This window comes from Marmota flaviventris, chromosome 11, assembly GCF_047511675.1.
Source record: "Marmota flaviventris isolate mMarFla1 chromosome 11, mMarFla1.hap1, whole genome shotgun sequence".
Classification (NCBI taxonomy): Eukaryota; Metazoa; Chordata; class Mammalia; order Rodentia; family Sciuridae; genus Marmota; species Marmota flaviventris.
Window position 1 is genome coordinate 13,191,455 of NC_092508.1, and position 26,044 is coordinate 13,217,498.

Consider the following 26,044-nt stretch of genomic DNA (forward strand, 5'->3'; position numbering starts at 1 on the left):
CGGTGGCTGTAACAGACTTTGGTAAAATGCATTCCTTCAAGTGCCATATCCATCCATGTCAAGTTCAAGATCCCACATTGAAGTAGATATAGCCACTGTCTTCAAGGGTACATAACTGACACCTGTGGTTTTAAAGATGCCTGGTGAATAGAGGACATTTCAGAGCTTTCATTTGGTTATTTTGGGTTGTCATCAGCTAATGATGTGGAGAATAATTACATAGATTTTTTTAAATAAAAATATATCTTTAATACTTGCAAATGGAAAAAAAAGGAGTAAGTTAAAAAAATAGGAGTTTTGTTCTAGGGAGTTTAAACATACGAGAAAAATGAGAGCTAAATGAAGGACTGTTGCCTACTCAATCCATTCTCCATTTCTCTAGTTTCCCTCAGCATTCTTTCAAGGGCCTGCTGACCTCTGTGGATCGTTCTGCTATGAAGTCCTAAAATGCTGTAACCACAGGTCACGGTCAACTCAGATGGAAGCCTCAGCACTTCTGTACTTCTTCATGAGGAAGAATTTTGAATTTAACAAGCAGAAGTCAATTGTCCGTTCCCATTTACAGGTAAGAACCACCAGTTTTCATTAATGCCGTTGGTAAAGCCACAGATTGGGGATGGAGCACTTGCCTGCCATGCACTAGGCCCTGGGTTCAGTTCCAGCACCAGAACACACACACACACACACACACACACACACACACACACACACTGATGTGTTTCAGCAGTAACTGAAGCCTCTTGTCCCCAGGAAACCAGTCAACAACTCCTCCACCAGATTCTCCTTACAGAGACCAGTACACTGGGTTCTGCTTTATAGGAGGAGCTCAGCTGGGCAGAAATCCACACAGCCAATATCTCCACTTATACATTGTGCTTTCCTTTCTTCTTCCAGGAAATAGAATCACATAGGGTAGACAACTCAGGTAACCATTGCCAGTGCTGGAAGACAAAACACACCAAATTCTAAATGCATAAATGTCTTTCTTTAAGGTATCCAAGATTGCTACAGCTTTCCCCAGGCACTCATGTTTGGAAGGAAATGCCCTGGATCACGTGGCCTTCTGAAGATGCCATAGTGACCTATGGGGCATTGGACCTACAGGGAGAGATGACACATAAATCCAATCCAGTGAATTTCGTTAAAAATACTATTTTGCATTTTGCTTCAGGGGCTCATTTTTCATTTGCCTTCCAGCTCATCAAAGCAGTAAGCCAGTTAATAGCTGATGCAGGGATTGGAGGCTCTCGGTTTCAACATTCCCTCGCAATCACCAATAACTTTGCCAATGGAGACAAGCAGATGAAAGTAAGAAATGCTTCGTGGACTTTTTTCTTAAGAATCAAGAATAAGCTGAGGAGGATTCTTTTCATGAGATAGTAGAATCATAAACAAATTAATTCTGTATTTTGTTTACAGAGACTTTGAATATTTATATTGAGTTTACTTGATAGCATTGATAGCTCCTACGTTTTCAGCACACAGTCTATTGGGTAGAATTTCCAAGATATATTGAAAGGTATAATACAAGAATAGTTACCAGAAATATCCTGAAATGAAGTGATTCACTCACACCCCATTCTTGGGCAAATACATCTTATCTTTCTGTTAGCACGTTCAGAAGACTTTTTCCTTTAATTATTATATTGAAAATTCTAGGGGTAGAGCCAAGCTTCCATCATGACTAGTCTCATAGATTAAAATAATGCTTTTAGACACTCCTCCCCTACTGTTTCTCTTTTGCCTCTTTCTTGATCTCTATGTTCAGGTCGTCTTTGTTCACTTTATTACAGGTAGGATCTCCCCAGGGGATTGCTCTCAGAAGTCATGAGCACATTGATAGTGCTTATGAGTGGGAAAGGCTCCTCATTTGATAATACCAATTAAAGACCCAGCACTGAATCTCTTTGATCCAATCTTCTATAATAAGCCAATTACAGTGGCCTGGGAGAAAATATGATTGGCCAGACTAGTGCCCTGTGCCACCTGTGGTGCCTATGAATGAAATCAGACATTTTCAAATCATGTGAACTAGAGTCAGAGAGGACAGGATCTCAAAGGCTATCAGGATGCTATCCCAGAAAAAAGTAAGCTAGAAAGCCAAAGGAGAGTCTCCTATAATTCTCATATTCAGATGTATGTGTATTGCCATAATCAGAACACATAGAATTTGCATATGTAGAATGCAAACATTGATGAGCAACATGTAGGCTACACCAAACCGTGATGCCAAGCCATAGCTAATAGCTGACTTGAAGGAAGTTCACTTCGGAACTCTAAACAGGTAATGACCCAGGTGCTCTCTTTTCCAAAGAACAGCAATTTCCCAGCGGAGGTGAAAGACCTAACTAAGCGAATCCGGACAGTTTTGATGGCCACGGCTCAGATGAAGGAACACGAGAAGGACCCTGAGATGCTGGTGGACCTCCAATACAGCCTGGCGAATTCCTACGCAAGCACCCCCGAACTACGAAGGACCTGGCTAGAAAGCATGGCCAAGATTCACGCAAGGAATGGAGACCTGTCCGAGGTGACGGGCAAAGGCTCATTCACTCGCTATCGGTCACATCCTGTTATCAGGATTACTGAATTTTCATGTACAATATGAATCACAAAGTGTCACCGTACATTTCCACCATGACTCCACTATATATGGTGTCCGACAAGCTAGCATGTAGAACTCAAGGACACCCAACTCCAAGTAGATGACATCTAATAAGTGGGGGTGACAGCCATGTATGAAAAGCAGTGCAGAGCTGAATGCTTATACCCTGAGGCATGGAGGGTGGTGGTGAGGCGGTCTGGAAATTAAGAGTCATAAAAATTAATGTTCTGTTTTAAAATTCCTCCCCTGCAATTGGGTTTGAAGGGGGAAGCTTGCTACTATCGTGAGTGAGCTCAGGCGGAGGAAATTAGTCCTTGGTACAGCTAGTCCACACTAGCCATGGAAAAATACAGTATTACCCACGTAATTCTGGTCTGAGGGTAACTGACCTGTGACACCAGGTCACACTGTTTAATCAAGTACTAACCCCTAGCCATTTCAAAGGCAATAGAAATCAGAAGAGAAGCCATCACTGAAAGTAGAAAAACTTAGAAGGCTGATTAATTTTTATTTTCAATTTATGACCAGTTACTACAGTTTATAGTTTTAGTAAGAAAAGGACCTACAGATTTTTTAAAAGGTAGGCTTAGATCTTAAGGAAGGAAAGTAATGCTGTAGGAAAATTGTTCAGACCAGTTTCTTTACGCATTTCAAAATCATACCAGGAAAAACAAACAGAAAATCCCAAATATTTGTTTTATTCTCGATGGTGAAATTTTCAGAAATCCAATTGATTCTTACTTTCAATGCTGTCATTACATAGTATTCTTCTACCTAACATATTCTGATGTGGAATATGGAAGATTATTAGTCCTAGCAAGATAAAGAGTAAAATCCATCCTCGGAATCCTTGTTTTCTTTCTTGTCACAGGCTGCTATGTGTTACATCCATATCGCTGCCCTCATCGCAGAGTACCTGAAAAGGAAGGGTAAGATGGCCACGGGAAGGGGGGAGTCCACACACATTGAAACCTAGCTAAAAATTAATTTATTAATTTTGTATTATATTAATCTCAGTTATGGTTTATTAACAGTCACTTTCACAGATGTTTCTTATTATGATGCACTCGAAAATTTTAACTATTGTTCCACTAGTTTATCTATTTTATGTACAGCAAGGCTAACTGAATGGTCAGCTTCTTTGTCCAAAATGAGACTATTTCATTGATTAATGGTTTGTAGTTTCATAAGCTTGGATTAACAAAAACATGGTCTAACTTCGTCTTGCACTACCATAGGTTACTGGAAAATGGAAAAGATTTGCACATCATCCCTGCTCCCAGAGGATACCCACCCCTGCGATAGTAATCCATTACTAACAACTCCAGGTGGAGGAAGTGAGTGATCTAACTGTGCTTATTCACCCCCATGCAGAGGAAATCAAGCTGCTGCCTAAATTTTATTTCATTGAAAACATTTTAGATGTATTCCCAAAGCAAAAACTATCTCAGACCTGCAGAATTTACACTGCAAAAACGTTAAGTTAGTAATGTTCAGAAATTCTATTCACAATTTAGGAAGTTAGATTTCTAGAAAAAAAAATTCTCAGCAAACAGAACTGAGTGTTAGCCAACATTCAGGATTGTGAGCTATGGTCATATTTGGGTACCAATCTGCATTTGGGTTGGCCATTGGAATTTTATTTAGAAATTGATGAATTGATTAATATGCGAAAAGAATCTATTTTAATTTGTAAATGTAATAAATACTTTATTTCAACTAAGAGACACAACAACAGAGATATGTACACATACTATATATGGAGGATTTTATAATCAGCATGTTCCAATTCATTTTTAAAAGCATAAACTGTCAATTTATAACACATAATTTGCAGCATGGATTTCCTTTAATTAAAGATATTCCATCATTAATGTCTGGTAAAATATAACAAAAATTAAAGTTACTGGTTTTTTTAAAAGAATAGTTAACACGTGTAATCTATATCCTCTCGGAAAAGTTTGTTTAAACCCAAAATTTATGAACTAAAATCTACTTGATAACACTATCTTAACTTGCAATTTTGAGTGGAAAAACTCAGTGTAGGGACACCAGAAATATATTTGTAAACATTAATATCAAAATACCTAAACATGTAAATGAACTTTAGTTGCAGTATTTCAGAAATCTACTACATCCCATTTAAATATGTGTATATTTTCTAAAAGGTCACAGTAGATTTTGCATAGAAGACATTTGAACCAAATGACCAGAATGAACTGTGGAACAATAAGATAACTTCTTTATGGTCTTTGGAGAAGACAATTGGCATCTTAGCTCATATTCACCCTGAAATCCAGGCATCTTCTTGCTTACTTCCATGTTTTCTATTTAGCCTCACTTTATATGCAAATCATTAAAAATAGCATCTTTTTATTTAACATGCACTTCCTGCCCATCTATTTATATCATAATCAGATAACATATAGTTCAGAAAAACTGCTTCAAATTATAACTGAAAATGAATTGAAGAAAACTGATAAAACCAAGTATCGGTTTGAGAAGTTGTGGAAATTTATGTGCCCAAAAGCTGTATGCATTTATAATTTTAAAACATTTTAAAATGCTCACTTTAGACCTGTGGTGATATTAAAATATAATATACCCACTGGGAAAAAAGGATATATTTATTAGTAAACTTCAGAGAAAGGGATCACTTGAGATGCACGAGCATATATTCATATCCACCAGGTTTCTGAAACTCACAGGCTTGTATTTGAAGTTTCTAATGTACTTCTATGTTGTGATGTTTCTGAGTCAGCAGAATAAACTGTGCCCTCCCTGCAGTGTGCACATGGTAAAGACATGGTGAAGACAGGCAACTGAAGAAAGTGCAGCTGCCTCAGATGCATTAAATGATCATGGTCCTGTGGGAATTGTGTTGTGGTGTTTCCTTCTACCATCAATTCTCTTGTATTTTAATACATGTACAATCATTCTAAAAAGTAGGAAAGTCTAATTTTTAAAACCAAGGTTTGGATCGCAATGCTGCTGCTGCTGATGATGATGATGATTTCTAGCATGTTTGGGAAAAGAATTTAGTTACATGTCTAATGTGGTAACAGTGGAATCATTCCCCAGAATGTGACCTGGAGCTTGGAAAACGCTTGCTCCATAGAAGGCTGTGTGCTAAGCAACATCCTGGCGATGTCTCCATTCATCATCAGTAACATCTATGACTCGGGTGCCTTTATCACTTCCTATTCATGGATGAGAAAACCAAGAGAAACAGTGCTTGCAGTTCAGCTTGCCATGGAACCAACGTTCAAAGGCTGTTCTGTCACTGCAGCCTGTGACCCTCACCAATCACATTCCCCATCATTCACACCTGATTTCTCCTCTGGGAACATTTCTCAGTATCATCTAGATATCACATATACCTGTAGAGTGTTTTAATCTTATTTAGGACTTTTTAAAAGTTAGTGGCCAGGATAGTAGAAAGATGTAGGAAGGTTTCTAGATAATGCAAGAGTGAAACCTAGTGAGTCTTGAGCATTGTCTTTACAATTCACAGAATACACCAGGTGTTTTCTCAAATATTGTGTTTTTAATCCTTGCAACATCCTTTGAAATAGATATTGATGTCTCCAGTTGAACAAAAGATGGAACAGGCTCAGAGAGGTTAAATGAACCAGAACATTGCAACTACATCTACCTACAAATTCTATGCTCTCTTCAAAACGCCACACTAGCTCTTTACACACAATGCCACAAGAAAATGATACAAAAATTATAAAGGGGAAATGCTGGTTGACTGGCAGGCAGTATTTATCAAAAGTCACAATATAACCATCTTGTTGATTATGTGAATTGAATAATACTACCACTTTTAACATCCTAAACAAAGTCATTGTCTTTCCCAAACAACATTTGATTCAAATAATAATGTCTTGTGTGTTTCTCCCAAGGCATGTTCTCTATGGGATGGCCAGCTTTCCTGAGCATTACACCAAATATTAAAGAAGAAGGAGCAATGAAAGAAGATTCAGGAATGCAAGATACTCCATACAATGAGGTTAGACTATCATGATTAATGCATAATAATTAAATAAAAAGACGCTCTGAATTGTAATGTTAAGCAAATAGAGGAAAAAGAGCTTATTCAGAAGTCAGATAAAGTTACGGTGTATTATGACTTCATTAAACAAAATGAAATTAGGCTAATGTAAGCCAAGATTAATAGATATCAGATTCCATTGATTGTGCATAATTTTCTATGAAAATTTAAGCTAAGGCTTACTTATTTCTCTAGGATGAACATGATCAGCTCTTCTGTAAGTCATGCAATCAGTAGTCTTTTGGTAAAGGTAGGAAGGGATGCTAAAAATTTTATGAGCTGGTGAAAGCTTTTTTTATGCACTAAAAAGATTATTTACAAATGCAGTTCATCAAAAGCCTCACTGGTTTCTTCAGAAAAACCTCCAGACATGAAAATTGTGGGTTATTTTTCATTAACAAATGAAATTACTAGGAATTACTTAATTTGATAACTAAAATAGAGTTTTCCCTATCAAGTAATAAAATGTTCCATAAGCTAATTTTTTTTAATCTTACTATTACATGGGTGAAAAGAAAGGGTACAAAATGTAAATTCAGGGGGGATGGATTTTGATTAAATTTTACATATGGTTCTATATTGATTTAGTATATATTGCAAATAAATAGTAAATGCAATTGCATATTTTATATTAAGCATTTCAAATAATGCTTACAAATCTTAAGACATGTTGGAAACATTCCAACAATATTATGCATTTGTTTTAGAGCTTATGTAATTTGATTTAGTTGGACATTTATTAATTAATAACCATTGCTCTTATGAGACATTGAGTTAAGGACTGGGAAACAAAGATAAATAAGGCACAATTCCTGCTCTTGAAGAATTTAGAATCTTGCTGATAGCATCCTTCGGGATGGAGAGTGGCCAGTTGGAAACAAATGATAAATGTAGACATCTTAACTGGTTGCAAGGAAAAAGAGAACAACTTTTGACATGAAAGTGGTCAGAACACAGATGAATGGGACATAAATAAAAGTTCTGGATATTTTCACGTTGAATATTGACAATTGGAAAACTACTGCAGGGGTCTGGCCATGAGGTAACAGTAATGTGATCTAAGTCAGCGACAGTGATAATGGACAGAACTAGAAAAGACAAAGGCATTTCATAGATTAAAATTAGCACATCTGATGCATAAGTTAGGTGGTCACAGTGAGAGAAGGGAAGACTCTGATATGACTCTGTGATGTTTTGCTGGGTTGCAACTGTCAATATTGAACAACCATCAGGAATCCCACTACTAAAAAAAACTTGATAATGCAGCCATTTTGAAACCAAGAGTCAGGGATGAGCCACAACCTTAATCATGGAAAATCTCATCCTGACTGGGGTATTGCAGAATATCCTGGTGGAGCAGCTGTACATGTGTGTGGAGTTTCTCTGGAAGTCGGAGCGATATGAACTCATTGCTGACGTCAACAAGCCCATCATTGCTGTCTTCGAAAAGCAGCGAGACTTCAAGGTACGCATTTTAGAAGCTAGTTAAAATATCCTACGTCAAGTTGGCAGATTCCTTACCGTTTTCAAATGTAAGAACTCCCCTCTTTTTATGTCAGCCTCGTCTTCAGGAAACCCTTTGATTTGTGGTTTCAGAAATTGTCCGATCTCTACTATGACATCCACCGGTCATACCTAAAGGTGGCAGAGGTGGTGAACTCAGAGAAGCGGCTGTTTGGTCGCTACTATCGTGTGGCATTTTATGGACAGGTAAGTTCACTAGAGGTGACATGGTCTCTGAATTCTGTTGAATAGTGGGATGTCATTTTTATATGACATCTGACTATATGTGCAGTGCGTTGGGGGTGTGGGGTGCTGAGTGTACCTGAGTGTTTCTCCAGATGGGAGCCTCTACCTGCTTACCCATAGACATGGACTAAATTGGGGAACGAACAAGCAGAGAAATCCACAAGATTTAATAACAGCTGAGCTAAAAATAGTGATTTCTAACTTCTTGGAAATAAAGGATGTTGACATGTCCAACATTCTCTTCCTTCCAGTTCACCCCAGAATATCTAACTATAGGTTTATGTCGATTAAAGTGAAATCAAATTGAACATGATTGAACAAATGACCTTCATGGCATTCTAGGAAATAAAAGGCTCCCTAGGGTCTCTACCCTACCAAACCTTCAACTTCACAACCATGTGAATTCTTCTCTCCTGCTTTCATATTACCAGTGTTTCAAAGCAGGACATCCTATGGCTCCTTTGTTCTGTGTTGGAGGTCAACATAATTTGAAGATTGTCTTTTCTCAATTTATTGCATAAGTAATGACACGATTGAAAATATTAGCTAGCCATAGCATTGGCCTAAAGCGAATGTATTATATATTAATCATAAATATCTGTCTCCTCGTGGCAGTGCTTTAGGTAGGATAAACCCAGGCACCATGCTGCTTCTTTTCAGGAAGGACCATGACATTCTTCTATTTCAGCAGAAGTATTTCACTATGCTGTCCTGGGACACACATGCCATTCTTTGGTTCTCACAATGGCAGTGACTTTCAGACCTCTCCCTTTCTTCCCACTACACCTGCCATGTGAAGTGCTTCTGCCCATATGTCTTGTTCTCTTCAGAATCTTTTAAGGCCACAGCTGGAGTTAAATCCAGCATGGTCATTCTAAATCGTTGCCCATGGAAGTCTTCTGAAAAGTGTCTGTTTTCCTCTCCACCAAACTAACATCTGAGTTAATGAAAATGGATTTTCCCCACCTGGTGAAAAGTATCAATGAGTGGCCACTTAATCATCTCACCAGCTTCATCTCGCCTGGATTCTCTCATTTCTCAGCAGCATCAGGACTGTGGAGATGTAGGGACCTAATGGTTGAGAACATGGTCCACAGGAAATAGCAAAATTCAGATAGTTGGGGGGAGTCTGGAAAGAAATGTGAACTATCTGCAGTGCAATTGTCTTTGGGAGGAGAGAGAAGAAGCCTGAGACTCTTAGGGAGAGGAGAGAAAACAGTACCTAGGAAGCCATGAAGAAAATATGCAATGTGTGGCCTTGGCAAATCATTAGCAAGAAAAATGGCAGAAAGCCCAATGAGGATGTGGGAGTTGAGGAATTGAAGGGGAAAGATAGGGTTTCAAAGGAGATGGCCACAGGCTAACTGAGCAGTGCAGAAGTGGCATGCAGGACGTGTGTTTGGCTAACCAAAACACAACTACTTTCTTTCTGTGACCTTGGCAATGAAAGAGCAGTGAATCACCACTGCTACCCTGGTTGTGACAATCATGTTGTTACCTGCTGGCTTCTCCAACCACTGTCTAAGACATGGGCTGTTGAACAGGTAGAAAAAATCATGCTGCCTTCCAATTAGTTTTTAATGCAGATGTTTACTCTTTTCTTCTTTTGGTCTTGATTGTTCCAGGCTGTGGTAAGTTCACCTCCTCTCTCTCCACATTTGCATGCTCTAATAATCCTCACACTTCCCTCTGTCTGGTTTTACTGAAACTTAACTTTTTTTGTGCAAATTCATATTTGGTGCAAAGGGTGAGATAATCCTGCTCCCATTCATTTTGGAGTCATCCCAAATTTCTTTAACTAAATTGTGTTTATTCTGGTTACCTGAATTACAAAAATGTATACTTTTATTATTTATTTATATCCTCTAATTCCACAAAGGTAGAGATTGTGTTCTGAAAGCATTACACACACACACACACACACACACACACACAAAATGTGAACCACATATTGTAAGCTGTCATAGAGTTGACTTAGTATTGGAGGTTGCCTGCTTATTTCAGGCCACCATGAATTATAGCTAATTAAGATGAAGGTGGTCGGAATTTCAGAAGTTGGAGTGGTGGCTAATTATGGGCACCTTCCTAAAGTCCTGAAGGAAACTTTGCCCTTTTCCAAAGGGAATCTTGGAGAGATGGGGCTCTTTTGGTGGCAAGATCTGAGCATTTTCAGTGGTATCGTTTCCAACACAGAAATTGAACAGGGAAATAAATCTTTACCTAATACGTAAAGTCTCCAGAGATACAGAAACAAGTAAGGTAAGCAATTTGAAAAACAAACAAAGGCAGAAATCTCCTTCCAGTTCCTAGAGATCTCTAGGAGAATTTGTGTGATTTTGAGCCACATGAAGTCACCTATTTTGAACCATTTTCCATCTACAAAAATAGCAGCTTCTAAGGTTTGCCATGGTATTGTCCATTGAGCTGAAAAGAAAGATTCTTTCACTATCCACACATTGTTCCCATTCAGCTCACTTGTCCAGCACATACTTTTTTGTAATTCTTTAAATTCCTTCCTACCTCCACACCATATGGGTATTTCCTACTTTCATTTATAAATTTGGGGCCATGAGTCCTTAACTCACCTACTAAAAGATACTTGAAAATCCCTGTACTAAATAGAGTGGGCCATGGGGAAGGACTGGGAAAGCTACTTTCAAATGACCTAACTTTGTTCTTTTTTCAGATTCCTTAGTAAAGCATGCTGGTTGTTCGCCTGACTTCTTTTCTAAATGCTGTCAGTAATCTCAATTGTCTTTTATAAAAAATTCCATTCCAAGCTTAAAAGGCACAATGTTTTGTCAAATGTGCAGACGTGAGAACATGCCTAACATGCCTAAGCATGGCCCTCCAAGCTGAAACCCCAGCCCTTGAAACAAGGAGAACTAGTGGAGGTGGTCCTGAGAAGCAGAACCTAGAGCCTCCATCTGCACTGTGTAGAGGGCTTTCAAATGCCCATCCCAAGACACCAAATGGCCAGAGGGAACTCTGGTATTCAACAAGAGCAGGAAGCTCACAGCCCTCCACTCTTGATAAATACACACAAAATAGATGTGAACATCTCCTGAAACTTGTGCAGAATAGAAGTTCTGAAGGTCTGAGATGAAACCTCGACAACTTGATTAGCATAATTGCTATGGTCTGAAATAATTTCTTATCCGTAATAGTGTTTTATGTCCCTGTAAAACCCACCTTTTAACATCCTCATGGATGTGCGTCTTACAATAACATTTTAAAAATTATGGGAATATACTATGCAATTGGCTCTTCACCTCCAAAAGACCTTTGAGGATGTATTGTCATGTCCCATCTGGACTGGTGCTTTCCTTTTATCATATTGGCTGTGGTATTTAATATTAATCGTGTCTGCAATGAGCCAGACGTTAGGAAACAAGTTGAAAACTGTTCTACCACAGCAGAGATTTTCAAAAATGCAAGTCTTGCATAGCATGAAATCTCTAACCCAGCACCTGGCATCATTGGCTATGTAAATTTTACACACAGAAGCCTACATAATGTATCCCCCCAAGTTCCATGAAGTGCTCATTTCCAGAATAATGAAACAGCAGTAGTGATCAAACACCACCAACATCAGTGAAATCCTTAGGTCCTGGTGTTTAGCACAAAAGCAAGCAAGTAGATGCCCCTTGCATAAGTTAAAAGACCAGATACCCCTGGAATTAATGAACTGGAAGACCTGGGGTAATTTTATTCTATGCACCAAAGAATTTAAATTCTATGATTCTCAATCATGCTTACTTGAGTGTAGATGCATCTCAGAATCTTAATAGAAAAAAACTTAGGGAAGGCACATGTATAGTGTGAAAACCCCCATCTCCACTTAGGATGTGATCCCCCCTTCCAACTCCTCACCTGTATGAAGATCAATGATCTAGACACACATGTATGCATATGTAAAACATACATATATACACACACGTATAGCAGGGGCACTTATCTATGACATCCCAGTGATGATACAGGGGCATTGCAAGATTCTGAAGTACCTACAAAAACATCTGAGTCAATGATTTTACCTGTCAGTTTGTTGAAGTACATTTTTATCCTGATGCATTGCCTTGAAGTTTCATTATCCACGCATGTTGATGCTACTGACTCAAGGTCCTTCTTTAACTCAAACATGCTCTTTCCCAACCACAACAAATTAAGGCACTTACAGCAATGTAAAATGACATTTTTAAAAAATCAAACTAACGATGGGAATGCAAAGACCACATTTCCTGGTGCCTCGTAAGGCAGTCGATTCATAACCTTGGGGCCAAAGCAAATGGGAATCTGCCTCTGGTCTGTCATCACCTGTATCCCATTTATAAATCATTTATTCTATAGACAGGGCAAAAGTTGAAACCTTCCTTCAGATGGTGCCCTGTAGCTCAGTAGACTCTGCCTTAATCATTTCCCTGGTGAAAGTAAATATACATCCCAAACATTTATATGGCTGCCATTTGTCTGGCTCCAAAAGCACTTTACCCAAACTATGGTAGACAGCAAGTTAAATTCTTTATTCTGCTATTCCTACTCCTTCTTACCCATTTTGTAAAACAGTCTAAAAGGTTTACATTCCTGTGCTTTTCAGGAAAAGTTATAATCACTGCTTCTTTCTGATCAGTCACTTACCAAAATATTGAAATAGGAGTATCAATAGACTTTTTGTAATAAGGGAAATTGCAGTTCTAATGCAAGAAAAGCTGAAGGTACGTATTTTAAGCACCAGACGCTGAGTTAAGCTGTTTCTCTGCATCCAAGTCAGAACTTAAATTGCTTCATGGATTTGGAATTGTTTCTTCATTGCTGGCATTGTCATTGTCGTAGCCAACACTCATCAAAGGTCTACTGTGCACCAGGCACCGTACTTAGTAGGACTTCCCAACAAAATGCAGAGTCTGCACTTTTCCCATCCTACAGACTAAGGATTAGGGGTGAAAGAAAGTCACAGGTCATGACCAAGGCCACCAAGGTCATGATAACAGCAGTAAATACCTATTTCCTGCCACTCATTTTCTGCTAACTCCAGATTCAGAAATTTGTCAAGGGAAAAATTCACAGTGAAAATGTCTCTGTGTACTAGTTTCATGCTGGGGTGAAAGAATCTTTTTCTAAAACTTGGAGGCATTTTCCTCTTTGAAATTGAAGTTGTAAATGCTGTTTTTGCTGTGGCCCTGCAGGGATTCTGGTTGATGGCCTCAGAAGTCTTATTTCTCTGATGTGTCAGTCTGTCAATTTTAGCCACTAACTTCTGACCTGGAATCAGACGAAAGTCCTCAAAGAGAGCAGTGGAAAAACATAGCAGGCGGGAAGCCAGATGGGGATGGGGTCAGGCCTCACCGCCCTGCAAAGCCCAGATGAATGGTAGGGAGCTGCTCTTCATGATTTCAGAACCATCAACCACCTTCTAGCACTTTAGGATCAGGTACTCATAATCTGATGTTTATGCAATAAACACCTCTTTACTAAAAACAGTGAGGTCTTTTCCAGTTACCTCTGGAGCAAATATGCCTTTTTGAGATTTACGTCCTCTAAGAACAATTTCATTCATCTCCTCAAAAAATACAGAGTGACCCTCCCTCCTTTGAGATGCCAGGAAGTATGCTAAACACTAGGCATGCATTTGTTGAACAAGACACATTTGCTGAAAGCCCAAAGTCAATTAGGAAGATGGACAAGGCTACAGATAATTACCTGCTTGACAAGAACAGTGCTGAGGAGGGGACCCCGTGCCTTGACTTCTGCAAATGACAGCTACAGCCCAGCCTCTTAGGATAGAAAGTATCCTTTTAATTTTTATCACATTTACATATGTGAAAATACAGTTGTACAGCACCATACGAAGTTAATAATGCAAATTCTATAATTACTCTCAGGTTGCCTCACATCAGCCATGAAAAAAAAATACAGCATTAGGAGGTTTTGTCCATGTTTATTTTACATAAAATGAATACTTTTAGTCAAAAAATGATTTTTTAAACATAGCTATGTTTCTTTTTGAGCCCCAGTATCTTTAGCCAACCTCAAAAGCTGTTTCTTTGCAGGGAAACTCTGTAGTCAGAAGAAACCAGATACTGTGGTTTCTTCGCTGTGAGCTTCATGACATATTTTGAGGCCATATGTATTCCACAGGAAAAATGTTTCTATCTCTTCAAAGAAGAGGAATTATAAATATTTCCTCACTTAGTTATCTGCAGATAGTGGAATCTTCCTTCACCCCTGCTTCAAACCAAACCAAATAATATAGAAGCTAACCCCTATTTGATGACTTGGTTGCTATTATTAATCTTATAAGGTCACGACTTTTAAGAGGGGAAAAATTATATTAGAAAAGTAAATCGAATAATTGAATTACATATAAGCTAAATTGCATCAGGTCCCTGAAGTCATATAGGCAGCTATAAAGTTACTTTTTAGATAGCAGTAATTGGGAGCATACCATATGTAATTCTTCTGCAACAATAAAAAGTGTCATGATTTTTCAACTAAGACAATGTGGGATGGATTTCAACGAATCCAGATGCCTTTTCATGCAGCACAGTGTTACTGTGCTAGTTTCAAAGACTTGTAGAAGACCTTATTAAAAACCATACCCAGTACTCTGAATAATGCCCCCAATTTTTGTGTTCTACCCCAGGCTGCCACAAGAGGGCATTCTTCCCCCAAAATATATGCAGGCAGCTATTAACATTGATTTCTACAAAAAGAGAAAATATATTTAATGAGGCTCTTTGACCTGGCTAGGAAATATTTATATTAATGTCTGTTAATAATATATTTTTTATATTCTTTATTTGTTTTTTTTTTCTAATTTTGAATTTCATAGGGTGCTAATAAATGGCTTGGATGGCAGCCAAAAGACTGGATTTTTTTTTTCAATAAATGGACATTTGTTTTGTTTGTGATTTGCAACTGGAATTTTCTGATAAAATCAATGGTTCGTTGTATATCTTCCATAGGGTTTTTTTGAAGAAGAAGAGGGTAAAGAGTATATTTACAAAGAACCTAAGCTGACGGGTCTCTCTGAGATTTCCCAAAGACTACTCAAACTCTATGCAGACAAATTTGGAGCAGATAACGTGAAGATAATCCAAGATTCCAATAAGGTAGGAAAAATAAATATTTATGCAAGTTCTAAGACTCAACATAGATTTTTTTATTGTCATTTGTTTTTTAACTATATTGTTTTCATTTTCCATCTGACTCTGCAAAGTAAAGTACCAAAATTATGTTGGGTGTTTTGCTTGTTGATTGGCTGATGGTCGTCTTCTATATAGCCAACTAAGTCCTCTACTTCTCCCATGGGTTATTTTGTTCAAATAGCAATTTCAGTGTTAAAGTGATTGCACCCAAAGGTGGGACTAGAGGAAAAAATAGGTCGAAAATATTGATTCCATCAAGGAGGTCTTCCTGGGTCATTCCAATTTTGAAAGTTGTCCCCTGTGTTAGGACCAGACTTGCTATTACATTGTATTAGCCTGTGAGAATATACTCAACCTCTTGGCTCCAAAAAACAAATGATTACATCCTCTCATTAGATTACCAGAATTCTCTTGTATATTCTCATTCATTTAGCCAAACTCTAGTAAGCACCTACTGTATGCCAGGGCCAAACTAGGAGTTATTGTGTGCAGAGCATATTCCTCCCAGACCTCCCTGTCCTCACGGGGCCAAGAGGAAAAAGACTTGTGTGAACAGTCACTAGAATGCCATGAGGTGCCCCCAGTGAGACATGGCCCACTAGCAAGGGAAAGCTCAGGACAGGGGACTGTGAACAACTCACTTTTGCCTGGACATTGCTACCCAGAGGAGGTGATCATTGAATAGCAGGTGAGTAGTGTTTCCGAGAAGCAATGAGCATTCTAGGAAGCCCAGCACAAGCAATGAAATGAAGGAAGGAAAAGGGAATATGTGTTTAGAGAATGGCAAGGCTTTAAAAACAGATTGGGTAAAGGAGTACAGCAGGGAGGTTTCTTGTCTTTTTAGCAGATAAGCTGATTGACCTATTACATGATTGCAATGGTGTAGAGCTCTATTGGGACATGAAAGAGATTGATGATGATGATGATGATGATGATGATGATGATGATGTCGTCTCTGCTGGCATTTGGAGGGGTTTAGGCACAAGATCACTTTTCTGCGCAGAAATTCTTTCAAATTTGCTCATTATTCCTCTTGGCTTGAACGATACAGTCACCTTACCTATTCAGGCAGACGGAGGATTGCAGTAGTGACATTCCTGAGTGAAAGCATCAAGAGAGCTTTAGTAGGATGGAGAAAAATGCCACTGTGGTGTGAGAGGGACTTGGGTCTTCATTCCACCAAGCCACTGGTGATCACAGATAAAGTAACTGGCCACTCTGAACCTCTACTTAAAAGTATTAAAATCCATAAAATGGTCACAATTCTTCCCACCTTACAGTGTAATTATTAGTAGCATTACAAAAAAGTTCATGAGGTTCCTCAAATCTCTGGAATTGGATAAGGAGTGGATGGGTGGACCCATGGAGAAAATCAGAAGTTTTAAAATTCTTCAAGATATCGTTAGAAAAGAGGCTGAGAAGCATCGCTTCCAGCCTCCAAGGAGAACCAAAGCAATTTCCCAGATTGTCTTGGGACCTCCAAATTGTCCCCCTTACTATTTGTCAAGCCCATTCACCAAAGCAAAGTTAGAAAGGACATGGAATAAAGTGTCCTCTTGCAGTAAGAGAAGGTAAGAGACATGAAAAATACAAAAATTTGCAGTCATCTCATAGGTTAATCAGCTAATCCCCTAAGTAGACAAAGGACCTCCCTCCACATTACCCCCTGTCTAGGTGTATGGCTAAGTCACAGAGGAACAAAGAGATGCATCTCCACTTCCTAAAGACTTGCACACAAAGGTGCATGGAGGTTCATCACAGAAGAGAAATAAATAAAGGATTAAATAATATGGCTCAGCAGGCAGCTAAGTGGTAAAGAGTCTCAGTCCTTAAACTGGCTCCAGTCCTGCTGCTTCCACAGCTGGTTGCTGAACCACTGTTGGCCAGTTCCTTTGTGGTCTCACCAGCTCTGAAATGATAATTGGCCATTTTCCTCCAAGGGAAGAGGGACAGCCTCCTCAGGATGCCAGCCCAGAGAAAAGAGCTTCTGGGCTTTCTTTCAAACACACCTTGCGACTCACCTCCCTTTATTTGCCCCTAATGTGTTAACACAGGTAAACCCCAAGGATTTGGACCCCAAATACGCCTACATCCAGGTGACTTATGTCACCCCGTTCTTTGAAGAAAAGGAAATAGAGGACAGGAAGACAGACTTTGAAATGCACCACAACATCAACCGCTTTGTCTTCGAGACGCCCTTTACCCTGTCGGGCAAGAAGCACGGCGGAGTGGCCGAGCAGTGCAAGCGGAGGACGGTGCTGACAAGTAGGTGCCCCGGCCTGAGCCACCGCCTCGCGCAGGCGCACTCCGCCAGGGAGCTGCAGTCCCTCACTAGGCGATGAGTGGAAATCAAGAGTCATTTCAGCCCTGCAGATCAGCACCCAGAGTGTCGCGACTTGGAGATACTTGCCAGGAAGACCCGATTCCCCCTTTATCTTTCGTTAGGAGAAAGAGGCTTGAGAAGGGAGCCAGAGGAGAATTGTCACTAGAGTTACTTTGCACTTAGTCATTGTTCCCTGCAGAATTTGCAGTCGCGAAGGTCAGTGGCGTCAGCGACAATGGGAAAGCACAAGGCACTGAACTTTCCTCTCTCCTCTCCCTGAATCTACACTCAGCCGCTTCAGGGTTAGCTTTCATCCTTGTGTGGTTTAGGGCAAGATTTTAAACCACTGTGGGAACCAGAGTCTTCCTCTAAAACGAAAGCAGGCGTTGATCTGCAGCCCCCTCCCAGCGCTATCTAGATCTATTCTGTTTTTCATTTATTCAGCTGACACTTAATGAGTTCCTACTAGGTGTTGGGCTCTGTTTCCTGGCAATTAGGATACACAGAATATTGCCCTAAAGATGCTCACAGTCAGGTAGGAGAAAGAACCAAGTAAAGCAAGAATTTCAGGTCAACACCACATGAAATAGAGATGGAAGAGCTAGGAGGAGCTCCTGAAGGCAACTGAGAGGGAAGGTGAGCAAAGGCAGTTTGGAGGGAGATCTCCCAGCCACCTTGGCAGACTTGTGATCCTGCACTGTACAGTAGACAGGTTACTAGCACCAGTGTCCAAACTACAAGATGCATTCACTTTTAGAAAACTTGTCCAGGGATTTTGTAATTTAAAAAATAATAATAATAACTAGAACTCTATATACTCTGCAGTATTAATTTGAACTTTCTTTATTGTGGGCTAGTGTAGATCTTCTTGGAAGTTGCGTCGAAAGCCATCATCTTTTTAGTGTTTAACTATTCTAAAGATCTTACCCATCCCTAAGATTGCATTCACGTTAATTGGTGAGGGGAGAAGACCATGCCTGGTGGGGCGGCTGGGGCAAATGGTAAGAGTATGAGAGATGCTGGCATCTAGAAGAAAAACAGACACACACAGAAACAAGCAGATGGAACGTGCTGTGAAATAATACAAGATCTTCTAAACCCCCGGGGGAATCCTGGACTTCCCACTAACCCTTAAATCCCTCTGTGTGGCTTTTGTGCAGCGAGTCATTTGTTCCCCTATGTGAAGAAGAGGATCCAGGTTGTCAGCCAGTCGAGCACAGAACTGAATCCTATTGAAGTGGCGATTGATGAGATGTCCAGGAAGGTCTCTGAGCTTAATCAGCTTTGCACGATGGATGAGGTGGACATGATCAGACTACAGCTCAAACTGCAAGGAAGTGTCAGTGTGAAGGTTAGTAAGCATTACCCAGAGCTGAGTTGCACACAGCCAGTGAAACTTGGTATAAAACACCTGAAAATTGTTTTTACAAAGGATATAAGAAATATTTTTTGCTATTTGTGATACAACTCAATATTTTCATCTGAGTCTTTAGAATGATGTCTAGCTGTAAATGCACATCGATGGTGCCAAACACCTGTAGCTACACCTTTAAGTTGAACTGAAATAACATTTCTCCTTCAAACCTCCCATCCCATCTTCTCTCAATAAACTTTGTTCTGTATCTGCATCCTAATGAATGAATCAACTAATGAATAAGCACAGCACTCTTCTACATATCTGTTATTAAGAGCCTTATAAAATTGTTTCAAAACAAATCCAGAAATAGAATGCTTACTAGTTCATAAAATGTGCAGTAGTGTTTATCTGACTGTCAGGGTTGTGACAGGAAGCAGATGGAAAGCTCACAGTGGTTGATTAAGGGAAAAAGAATAAACAAACTATTTGCAAAAGTGTGAGCAGCATTGAAGAAACCAGCAAGGGCTGGTGCATGGTCTAGGAATACTCGGAGTGTTACCACCCCAAACCCAGAGAAACGGGGGGAAACAGTGAGTCCCTGATGATGGACAGGTGTGGCTCTGCTAGAGGACTGCGGAAAAACCCAATGCTCGATCCCAACTGGGCTTCTACTAGGGTGAGGAGAGTGAAGCACAAAATGTAATCAGTAATCAAGATCTTAATACAGTGTTTTTAAAAATCAAAATGCTAAAATCCGTAACAAATAAAATATTGATTTTTCAAATAAAGGTCGGCAGGTACCAGTGCCCTGCTGAGCTGTACTGGAGCCTGAAGCAAAGGAAAAAAATGTGTGATGCTGCTGATTCTCACACTGAGTGCACTGTCCTTGCTCTGCCCCACTGGCTAGCTCAGAAAGAAAAGTAGCCAGAAGGCAAGGGATCCATTGTCCTACTGCAGAGGAGATGGCTTCCCTAGGCTCCTGGCTAAGTAGAGGAAGAGAGGATGGACCTGGAGAAGAAAAGGAAAACATGTGGTGCTGACTTCTGCATGTCTACTAATGACCAATGCCCAGTGGTCACAGCATCTGAAGTCTGCTCAGTAGTAGTGTCCTTGGTGTACCTGGATCCTTTTGAAACCCAATTAACAGATAGTATGCCCTGAGGAAAATGAAGCCCTCCACTAGTGTGGACTTGCTACCCTGTGTCAGCACTGATAGACTGATGAACACACTGACCCTGTGTATTCATCCAGCAGCTCGGACAGATGCCTCCTTGGACCATGATCTAAGATAGACTGTCAAGTGGAATACAGGGAAAGAGGGGTTTTCAGAACAGGGCACCCACCACAATCACTGTGGAATGGCTTTTCGTACTAGCTGAGTGCTTAATAGAAAAAAAATTAGCTCATCGAACATTTGATATTAAAAATATTAAATTTAAGTACAGTGAATGTATTTAAGTTAATAGAAGTAATTGGTTTTCAAAGCTATTAGGAAAAGCAGATCACACATTGAAGATATGGCAAAATGTGAAAGAGCTGGCAAGTAATGGAGTCTGAGAAAAGTGGTGGGAAAGGACAAAACTCTGACACACTCATTAGTGGCTTCGTGAGTGGTTAGATATAACAGGAATACAAATTAGTGTGTCACAAGGCAGGAAGAGAGAATCAGGATGCCACATGAGTGGCACACACAGTTGCCATTCCTTCCATGTGTGGAGAAGGTTCCATGGAGGAGGTGGGGTCAACCTCAGCCAATTCTCTTTTCCTAGGTCAATGCTGGGCCAATGGCCTATGCACGAGCTTTTCTTGAAGAAACTAATGCAAAGAAATACCCTGACAACCAAGTAAAACTTTTGAAGGAAATATTCAGGTAAGATTCTCTTTATTGGAATACTCTTCCTTGAACTCCTTCCGACAAGAGGCATGAATTCACCCAACCATCCCTGTCCAAGGTGGCAGAGTCCCCCAGCATCCCAACTCTGAACCCAAAGTTACTGACCTCAAGGTCACTTCCTATGGATAGTTTTTAATCTGCTTCATGCTCTTGCTAAAGACAATTTGCAGATGCGTGTGGGCAGGCCCTCGATGTGAATGAGCGCCTCATCAAGGAGGACCAGCTGGAGTACCAAGAAGAACTGCGGTCCCATTATAAGGACATGTTGAGCGAACTCTCTGCAATCATGAACGAGCAGGTGAGTGTTCCCTGTTGAATGGGCACTGTGAGCAGATAGAAAGTTGTACCCATTGCCAGGGCTGGAGAGATTCTCTTTTCTTTTTCTGAAGTCACTGTACTTTCCATCACCATCATGCTCTCTTCACCATGCACAGCAGCATTTGGCTTAAAGCCGAGATTAGATTAGAGAAAAATCTGTAGGAAAAGAATGTGAGAACCCAGATGCTTTCCAGTTTTTAAAGATGATTATCCAATCCACATAAACTGTTGGTTTTCTATAATAAGTGGGTCTGATGCGACATTGAGGACCATTGTGGTCAATTCCCATTAGAACTTGGTGCCACTCTCTGCCACCCCTGGATGGGGACCTCACAAGAGCCAGAATGTGGTCTGGAGTTCCACACTTCACCACTAGAGGTCTCTGCACCATGCCCAAAAAGAACCTCAGGACTAGCCATGGGCTTTTACTTCCAAGACTTCCTGCAGAGACTGGGCCTCAGTTGGATAAAAATCAACCCTCACCCCACAAGTAAGTTGTTCATGATTTCAGACATGTGTGCAGCATGTTCTGTAAGAACGCACAAAGTGTGGCTATTCGATAATATGGGGTGCAAAAAATCGAGTCGTTCAAAACCAAGCACTGCTTCATTAGCGGGCTTCCAGCATCCAGCGGCCCTCACACTCTACCTGGATATTGCATTTTCTGTGCTCCTTGTAGAATACATGCAGGACAGAACTTGACTAGTCTCATGATGATGATACCTCACACATAATAGTCACTCAGTTAATATTAGTGATCCTTCCTTTCCGTATGACCTAGCATTATCAACACTACTTGCAAAAAAATGAAAAGTATTCCATCTTTCATTCTAATTGCAATTACCTTATGTATTAGTTTTTCCTTTTTTTCTATCTTCTCGTACCCACATCTTTAACTCTGTATATTAGCTGAAGAAAGAAATGTTTGATTGACTTATGTAAAGAAGAATGAATCTCTCTGGACAGGATTCCTAATGGAAGTAGAACTGGCCTGGGCTTTGTGAGAGGTGATGGGAATTAAATTCTTGGCAGATGCCTTGAAAGCATGGGAGAAATTATAAATCTGGGAGAGAAACAAAAAGAACAAACAATGGCCGTAAAAGCTGGGAAAGATGAAGGAATGCTTGTCTCCAGCTCTTGGTCTGGCTTTCAAACTGGCACAAACGCTCTTCTCTTTTCTCCTGGCAGCTCTGCCGAGGTCCGTGTTTGTACAGCTTCTGTTCCTCTGTGTCTAGTGTTTCCCTCAGTACTGTGGGCAAAATTGGTATGTTTTTCTTTCCTTATGTCTCCTTCGTCCTTTGTGGCCTCTCCTATCGCCCATCCTGGCCGTGCATTTTCCCAGTCACCTTCAAAGTGGCTAGTGTTCTCTAAGGTTTTTATTTAATTAAAACAACTTCATTTCCATTTCAAGATAGGTCAGTGGTGGGGGGACGGATCCTGGTGATTTAAAACTGAAGTTTAAAAACCTTAGTTTTAAAACAGAAAATTCATACTCCATCAGCTTCTAGAATGTATTTCAGCCCATCTGTCTCCAAAACAAAGGTGCACTGCACCCCAAATGCCAAAGCAAAAATCAAAGATCAGGTGGCCAGGTGATTAGGGGGAGAGAAAAAATAACTCCTTTTATAGGAACCTTTGCTAAAAGAAGGAAAATTTGCCTCTAAGCTTCCTAGAAACTGACACAAAGAACCTTATGGATTGCATAGCTCTTGCTGTTCAGTAAAAGAAATAGATCTGTCAGCAGGAAAGATAAACTTTCTCCTGGTCCTGTGCTTTGATGAGGCATTTAATAGGTGGTTATATATGGGAATGCCTGCATATGCCTCTATGCTTGGGCACATACTCTGGAAACAGGTGTGTGTGTGTGTGTGTGTGTGTGTGTGTGTTACAATGGAGAGAAAAATTCTACCATTTAACTTTGAAAATTAGAAACAAATAGAATCAAGACATAGAAATACAGAAATAGAAATAGAAAAAAAAATAGAATAAGTTATGTAGTTCACTCCAAGAGTCTCCAGAAAAGCCTTGGCTAGAAGAATCTTCTGAAATTCATCTAGTTAATTAAAGAACCTTCCATACAGGGGAAGAGATGGAGCAAAATAAGGAGGATGCTGGTGTGTAAAATGGAGAAGTTGAGATGGAGTCATTTGAATTGGTAGTGACAGGCAATAATTGCTTTTATAGGCAGCCAGAATTTCACAGTGTCTTATAAACAGCCAAAAAAATAATAATTCTTTTGGCTGAGGCCAAAGTAATGCATATAAGTATGCAGATGAAATATAAATATAAGATGCTCATTTGGAGTGTGTTTCAACATTCAGTGAGAACGACAGCAGAGTAAAGTCAACTGCAGTAATGAGTATCAAATATAAAAAACAGAGAAGGAAACAGACCTGTTCTGTTCCAGGGCCACGCATGCAGGAGATGAAAGCAGATTGCTGCGAGAGCCCTGGGTGCTCTTTGAACACATTATCAACCAAATTATGCATGCAGAGCTTGATAGCACTGATCATGAGTAGAATACATTGGTAGTATGGGAAACTCAGATGCCAAGTGCTCTTTGGGGGACAGAAGCAGCAATTCTCTCCTGGAAGAGGGAGAAGCCGCAGGTCATAGCATAGGGTGGTAAGGTGGTAATGGGAAAATCATCATACCTAGAAATTCAAAAGATTCCTTAAGTCTGTTCTGTTCAAAGATACATTTTACAGATGCCTGGGGTTTCTGTGGCTGCTGTTATTATTGTGTTTACATATCATTATTTGAATAGGTCAGAGTCTAAGAAATTATCATTGAGACCTATTAACATTATTTTCAAGTAAAATCAGGTCAAGATTAATTTTTTCTTATATTTCCATTAATGTAAATATTTAAATACGGTTTCCAATCTCCTCCCCACCTTTTTGGTAGATTTTGGGGGGGGAAAAAAAGCTCTTAGATTAGAATAAAATTCTGAAATTACTCAGATGCATTTGTGTCATTCAGACATTTATTAATTTATATCTGAGAATCAGAATGTTGTGAATCTACTTTAAATATCCACATACTATCTCAGAGGGAAAAAAATCCTTCATATCTCCTTTGATAATTCTTTTTATTTTTTCCCAAAAATTTAGAGAGAGACCCATAGTTAATAAAAATCACTGTTCTGATTTTTAATTTTGTATCTCGGGACACAAATGCTAACCTCTCTATTATGGCTGTCTCGTGTTGTGTTGCTCCTGTCTGAAGATTCCGGGCAGGGACGACCCGGCAAAGCGCGGAGTGGAGCGAACCTACACGCGTGTCATTAGCAAGGCCCCTCCGGCGCCACCCCTGGTCTTCGTCTCGCAGGGTGCCGAAGCGTAAGGAGCCCCGACACACCTCTCGCCTCTCGGAGGACTTTCAGAATCTGCAGCTCATCTCGGGGAAGGGAACAATAGATTTTAATTTATTTGAAGTTTTTACGGTGTTAATATTTTTGTTTACCTCGCTAGCTTGAGAATTTTGCCAGCCTCTGAATTTGCACATTTCCTATAATTTGTTTTTTTCACTGAGTGGTGTCGATCAAGCCAAGCTGAATATTTGCCATAAAATTCCAATGAATGTGTAGCTAAAAAGCAGACTCTTTGAGTTTGCTGTCAGTTACGTGTTCAATACGTGGTCCTAGTACACATATTTTAAAGGTCAAAGTGAATGTTTTTGTAACATTTAAGCATATTTCAGGTGTAAATAGAAGATTGTAAAATATATGGTTTTTACCAAATTTAAAAGAACATTTTTAGTTATTACTTATGACAGTACTAAAATTATATGAATACCATTTCAGATACCATTATATTAAACTATTTGTGTATGTGTAAAAAAGTGTTGATAAATACTAATCTTTAAAGTTTGTGGAGTTCCTTTATTTGTAATATATGTGCTCTTAAAAGCAGTGGGATATGAAATTATAGAAGTATTTTGTTGTTGTTAATAGAAATAAAAAAAAGTTACTTTGCATTCGGTTTCCTCTTGATGGGCTGGTGAGTCACTGCTAAAGGGATTAATAGATGTCTGTTGAATGGAATCCCATACACAGTACTTATGATATCTTGCCAGAAGTCAGAAAAGGACCTAAACCCAATTGAGACTTCCTCCAGAGATGAACTAAGTAAGTAAGTCAAGGACTTCCAAACCTAGGAAAGTACTAGAATGATTTGAAGAAAACATAATGAATCAGAATCCTTAGGTAGCTGTGAGGTTGTGGTAGCTATTGGGATGATTCACAAATACTCCTTTTATACACCCTACGAATGTGCCATAGGATAGCACTTTGCTCCCTCTTTTGAAGTCAGTATGAGCATGGAACTTGCTTTAGCCAGTGAAATGTGAACCGTGTACCCTGTACCACTCTCAGGAGGAAGATTTGCAAGCCACTAAGTGGACCTGCCTGACCCCTCCCTTGATGAAGTTATCTTTGCCCCACGTTCTAATCAACCTATACCCCGTAGGCCATCCTTACACTTCTGCTGGGGGTCTGGGTGGACCCCAGGTCAGACAACAATTCATGCTAAGCTGATTATGAACAGCAGACCACCTGCTGCAGAATCAGGCAGGACATGTGTAGCCTATTTC

The 26,044-nt window shown here is 39.8% G+C and overlaps 1 protein-coding gene across 3 annotated transcripts in view; it reads left to right on the forward strand.

Moving 5' to 3' along the window:
* The window catches only part of Dock10 (dedicator of cytokinesis 10), a 234,268-nt gene extending 208,839 nt beyond the window's left edge, over positions 1 to 25,429 (forward strand). For all 3 annotated transcript variants that reach the window (XM_027942015.3, XM_027942017.3, XM_027942018.2), the window contains exons 43-56: positions 383 to 565; positions 1,198 to 1,308; positions 2,315 to 2,530; positions 3,477 to 3,534; positions 3,844 to 3,942; positions 6,514 to 6,620; positions 8,005 to 8,127; positions 8,259 to 8,372; positions 15,377 to 15,523; positions 17,614 to 17,824; positions 19,043 to 19,233; positions 21,009 to 21,109; positions 21,293 to 21,431; positions 24,680 to 25,429. In XM_027942015.3, coding sequence (XP_027797816.2) covers positions 383 to 565; positions 1,198 to 1,308; positions 2,315 to 2,530; positions 3,477 to 3,534; positions 3,844 to 3,942; positions 6,514 to 6,620; positions 8,005 to 8,127; positions 8,259 to 8,372; positions 15,377 to 15,523; positions 17,614 to 17,824; positions 19,043 to 19,233; positions 21,009 to 21,109; positions 21,293 to 21,431; positions 24,680 to 24,796 — 1,917 coding nt within the window. In that variant the 3' untranslated portion in view covers positions 24,797 to 25,429. The remainder of the gene's footprint in view (positions 1 to 382; positions 566 to 1,197; positions 1,309 to 2,314; positions 2,531 to 3,476; positions 3,535 to 3,843; positions 3,943 to 6,513; positions 6,621 to 8,004; positions 8,128 to 8,258; positions 8,373 to 15,376; positions 15,524 to 17,613; positions 17,825 to 19,042; positions 19,234 to 21,008; positions 21,110 to 21,292; positions 21,432 to 24,679) is intronic.
* Positions 25,430 to 26,044: the final 615 nt, after the last annotated feature.